Here is a 6,000-nt window from a genome sequence, read left to right as displayed (position 1 = left end):
GTCCTGTACAGAAAGGATTTAGTGGAATGGAATGGTGCATATAGTGTATAGTCCACCCAGTGGTCACCTGTGTAATAAAACCAACTCCAAATACTATAGGCCTAAATTGCAAGGTTGGTCATCATATAGTGCAGTTATAATTAATTTTACAAGAAAACGTCTGATATATAGATCAACACTTAGCAAACACTGGTTAACTTCCAAAATTTTAAACAATAAAGTAACTATAATTAAAACACGTATAACTGCACATGATTGGCTACATAATAGCACATAGCTAATGCTAGGCAGAAAGTTAGGTGTGCGTATATTATATTATATATAGCTAATCATTTGCGTGTATAATTAAAGTGTCTATTTTGTTGCTGCAGCTGCTGTAAGTGGCTAAGCCATACACACAACAAACACACATGAGCTAAAATTATGTGCTCATTTAGTGACTAATTTAAGTTGTACATGTTATACAGTTCATGCAGATGAACAAAAACCACTTGGTGATTGCCAGTGTCAATTGCAAGTTGCCTAGCGATGATGCTCAGACTGATGTGATTACACAACATTGACTACTTTGTTAGCTATCAACATAACACAATTACAGGAAATAGGCATTTCTAGGAAATAGACATGATAAGACATTCAATTTCATTAGGATGGTTTTGTACCAGCTGGAATGTTAACCAAGTAAAGAAATCAACATTACTTAGAGTTGATCACTCTTATGATATGGTCCTCCAATGTGTGAACAAGACTACTATACACTATAGTACATGAGATTCCTTGCTATTGGTGACTGTACGTGGTGATGTACCATGCAGCTGCTGTGGGAGGACAATCTGGTATATTGTTGAAGAGCCTTGAGTCTGTAATTAAAAGAAAGAAGCCAGCCGAAAAGGATTTAGCATATGCACATTGTAAACTCTTTTTGCATAACAATGGGAGAGGTATAAATTCTCGTATCAAGCTGACCATATTTACAATTGGCTTGGCATTTACAATCGATGCCTGCTTTTGTTTGGTAAGTTACATTCCTGTCAAAACCACAGACAATCATCTTTGGTGTTTGTCACCTGCCTGATATTACCTCAAGTTATTTTAACCAACCCAGATTTGATCCCACCTATGTCAAAACTTTAATTGTTTACTGGACACTTTTGTTCCTTCACATATCTTCATGCACATTTGTCAGTAAGGCATGCAGAGGTAGGTAAATTGCATTGTCCCAGCATCAACTATTCAATTGACCTTAAACAATGTTCTTTGGGCCTCACAATAATCTAATCATGATGTTGACCCCTGAACACGAGCTGCCACAACCAACCTTGGCAGTAGCTAATAAGAGCTTGCCAACAGATGTGAATGGCTACAGAAACAATTATACACATCGAAATGAAAATCAATGCAAAGATTACAGCTTGTTTGCAAACATTTACTAAACAAATCATGATTGTTTATGTCAACAAGAAACAATACCCCATTAGAATTGCATGCATTACATGAACTGCTTGGATAATTACAATATTTTACAAAATATATAAAGAATAAATATAAGTCCATAGAAGGTCAGAGGTGATCTAATATAAGAAAGACATATTATGAATAACCTTCGGATAAGGATTCTCAGATTGTGCTGGCTTATCTTGTTGGAATGGCTTGAAACATGCACTCTTCTTCTTCCAGCAGTGCTTACATAAGGCATGTAGTGTCGTACTTTTTATCACAATGTTGATGACAACAAACGCCAGTGGTCCAGTAATGTAGAGAACTATGAATGCATACTGTCGAACACTCTCCGAACCCATCGAGCTCCAGTAGGCAATCACACAGTTTACTGGAATGATTGTGACTTTCAATAGAAGGTGTAGAGATGATTCGGAATGAAACAGAGTTTGATCTACACATTCATCATCAGCAAAATTCATCAGAGCAAGCAGTAGAAATTGTAACAGGCCGACAATTCCTACGCCAGTTGCTGCCACCTGAATGGCAGTAGCTTTGTCAGCTTCACTAGTACCAGGTCTAAAGAAAACTGCAAACAATTCGACGAGAGATGGCACCACTCCAACAAACGAAAGAGAACACTGGTGTACTAGGAACATCAAAGAATTGAGTTGCTTGATAAAATTAAATAACGAGTGATGGACAAACCACAATAAGCTGATTATCAAGAACGTTGTAAAGTAGGTGATGTAGTCCACCCTGTTGTTATCAAGGGCTCTCAGTAAACTACCATTAAAATTTTGATTCACTTCAACTCGAGATGGTATCCCAATTATTGTGATTTCCAGGATAACCAACGTAGCTATAATTGAATATACACCATCAGCAAAAAATTCTATCCTATCCTTCGACACTGTTACTCTCAGTACCTGCACAACTTCTGCAGTTATCTCAGTTTTACGCCACCACCAGATGCAATTGGCAACCACCTTTGGTATAAACACTACAAACACACTGCTGTAAAACAATAACCGACCTGGAAGAAGGCTGAAGTAGCCTACCAAAATAGCTAGGGCAGCAACTACTGGAAAAATCAATAATTTGAAATACATAGCCTTCTCAAAATACTTGGCATGAACGTCAGACATATTACTCGGTAGAAATCTCTTCTTTCTGTAAACATACCACACTATTACAGCCATTAATGTATTTATGAGAATAATTGTGATTGACGGGAACACTAATCCTTCATATGTGTCATTGAATTCCCCCAACAAACCAAATGTCAAAGGCATAAAGGACATAAAGTACAAAAGTGCCATGTTCATCCAGATCAACACATCATTCACTCGCTCAATCATTGAGAACACTCGTGAATGGTTCAACCAAATTACACTAATGTGCAGGAACGTGAAGTGATATACGGAAAAGAAATTGGCATTTTCAAAACAATGATGTTGAAGACTGTTGCTAGGATCTTGAAGTCTTGGTAAGACAATTTGGTTCAAGTAGGCAATTAAGATTGTCCCCACTATTGCAAATACTGCATCAGTGTATGATTCCAAACGGACACCCAGAAACTCGTGCCGGCGATGGTGTTCACTTGAAGGACGGCGTGTACGCGTCACATCAGACTGCGACTCGGACTGCGACTCGGACTGGTTGAAAATCTCCATTTCCCATGTCGCACTAGGTTCTTCCTGCCTTTCGTCTGAAGAAGACTCCATTTCGCTGCTCCGTTCAAGTTAACTTTTCTCTCTTCATTGTTTAAGTCTCCCACGAACCAACACCCAATTACAAGTTGCCGTGAAAAAATCTTCGCCTATCAGATTGGTTTGCGTAAATTTATCGAATGATCGCACTTTTAAAACTAGTATATGCGCGCGCCCGTACGATATTAAAAACTTGTAGTTAGAGACTGTTATTATATTTATTACTGTGCAGCAATCAAACGATTATAGCGCACAGGTGTGATTATTACAAAATTCATTAGCAGTAGAGGAATTAATTACATCAGCAGGTAGTTGGTTCCATAATTTTTGATGGTTGAAGGGAAAAAATTTTTTCCTGTAGTTAGGTAAAAATCTTTTAAATGATTAAGAAACCAACAGCAACATGATACATACATTATCTAGCTACAACTACGTACAACTACAGACTACACATACTACCTATAATTATAAGGGAAAATCGGATTGTCATTAACATCGAGAAATGTCCAATACCTGATAGGAAAAAGGAAAATGTATACGCATCAATCAGAGTCTTTGGTTGGTGATAATAGCCACTCCTTACACTAGGGTAAGATCATCTGTGAGCACATCAAATATCCATTAATTATTTTGATCGGTTTAGTTTGAGTTCTTCTTGCCTGTAACAATGGTAGATTAAGAGAAGAAAACATGTTAGTAACACTTGAATATCTTGAAAACTCATTAAAGCAAAATCTAGCAGCAGTTCTCTGGATTGAGTTTATATTCAACAAGGTGTGGGGGTCCTCAACAGACACAGCATATATATTCAGTGATTGGACGAACCATATAATCTTGTAACAATTACATTTAATGTGAGTATAGGACATTCGTGTTGGTTATGATAACAAAAAAAGTTGTTTACCTGTTTGGCCTTGTTGGTAATCCTCTGGACATGTTCATTCCATGAAAGGTTGTTTGAAATTGTTACACCAAGATATTTCGTGTGAGCAACTTGAACAATAGATTCGTACAGCTTCAATGCAGTAATTGAAGACAATGAGGTTCTTCTTAATGGTAATTCTCAAAAATAATTATTTTTGTTGGGGTTAAACTCCATCTGCCAAATGTGTGCCCATTGCATGAGACGGCATCTAGGTCTTCTTGTAATGCATGACAGTCAGTTTCTTTACGTAGGAATAGAGTAATACATCATTAGTGTACAACTTTACTTTAGGGCGTACTCGTGAAGGTAAATTATTTATATACAATAAGAAGAGCAGTTGGGTGCCTTGAGGAACTCCCTGGGTTAGATGGCTCTTTTGGTTAGGAAAGATTTAAGCCAAAGTAGTAGTGCTCCATGAATTCCATAGTGGTGAAGTGTTTGGAAAAGACGTGAATGAGGTACCTTGTCAAAGGCCTTAAGGAAGTCTAACAAGGGGACATCACATGACCCTTCTCTTAAAGGCACTTAGCAAAATCATTAATGGTGGTGATCAGTTGTGATTCACAACTTTGTTTCTGTCAGAATCCATGTTTCCCATCACAAAAGACTTTGTGGTACTGCAAATGTTTGATAATGCTGGAATATACAATGTGTTCTAAGATTTTACAGCAAATACAAGTTAAGGGTACTGGCCTATAATTGCCTTGATCGGATCTGCAAGTTAAGGATACTGGCCAATAATTGCCTGGATCAGATCTGCCCCTTTTAAAAAAATTGGGACAACTGCTGCTGTTTTCCAAATGCTTGGCAAAACACCTTGGTCTAATGATGTTTGAAAGATCACAGTAAGGATTGAAGCAATCTCATATGCAACCACTTGTCGAAAACATGCTTGAAGGCTACCAGGTCCAGATGCTTTACTCACTTTGATATTAGATAATAGCTGGGCTGTGCCATCTGAATGCACTACAATCTGTGGGATACTAGGTAAGGTTTCACCACTTAAAGCAAATCTGCCTTTTCCTGTGAGTCAGTATAGGCAGATCCCTGAGATGTTTCAGTGTACTAACTCCTGTGTGATCTAGCTTCTTGGTATATACGACCATAAACGTTTGGTGACAGCATTACTGTTAGGACCAATGAGATTGGATATGTACTGGTTAAAACATTTGCGGCATTCATACTGACACTGTTAAAAAGTTGCATACCTCTACATACTGGTATTGCTGTATTAAGTCACCACAGTGAACAGGGAATATTCAGTATCATTACTAGATCAGTTACTGAGGGTGCCACACCAAGATTTTAGGAAGTCTCTTGCAGTTTCTTTAAGTGCCACCAGCTAAATCTGTGCTAATCAGTATGAAAATATAATGTGTCCCAACTATTATCTGTCCTATACAAAGTGAGTACAAGCTCTGGCTCAACCACAATTATATGCGTTACATTGTATCTCTCCACTTGTTGGTAGATGCTGTCTCTATAAGGGGCTATTTAGTACCAAAATAGAAATTGGGAAAATTTAACTACTTGACATCTGCTAAAGAAATGGTTGAGCCTTCTAAGAAGTGCTATCCTATACTATCCAGGCCACAAGTATCTTGAGACAGGCCGGCAAAATTGAGCCTCTTGTCCTGTATATAAGTGTCTTCCGTGATTAGGTAATATAAAAAAGATTCCTTGTTTCCCGTCATCTTGAGAGCAATCAGATAGTGAGGGTTGGCAGTTATTATTATTAGTAACTAAATTTTCATCATTTTGATGAGCCTTCAAAATGACAATGCACTGTCCACCAGCCAACTTGTTTCAAGCAACAGGCTAGATGTTTTAAAGGGCTGTGGATTTTCATGTGTCACAGGCAACAGCAAAGCACTTTTCAAGAAATTTAGTAACTTTTTAGGAGTTTGAAACTAGTGAAATTTTTCC

At 37.8% G+C, this 6,000-nt stretch overlaps 1 protein-coding gene across 1 annotated transcript; it reads right to left on the bottom strand.

The window, feature by feature from the left end:
- Positions 1–1,361: 1,361 nt before the first annotated feature.
- On the bottom strand, positions 1,362–3,271 carry LOC136238013 (endosomal/lysosomal proton channel TMEM175-like). The gene has a single exon (XM_066028321.1). It carries the CDS (start codon positions 3,162–3,164, stop codon positions 1,572–1,574), a length of 1,593 nt encoding a protein of 530 aa, XP_065884393.1. The 5' UTR covers positions 3,165–3,271; the 3' UTR covers positions 1,362–1,571.
- Positions 3,272–6,000: the final 2,729 nt, after the last annotated feature.

The sequence above is a fragment of the Dysidea avara genome, chromosome 11 (assembly GCF_963678975.1).
Source record: "Dysidea avara chromosome 11, odDysAvar1.4, whole genome shotgun sequence".
Taxonomy (NCBI): Eukaryota; Metazoa; Porifera; class Demospongiae; order Dictyoceratida; family Dysideidae; genus Dysidea; species Dysidea avara.
This window is presented reverse-complemented; position numbering and strand designations above follow the sequence as displayed.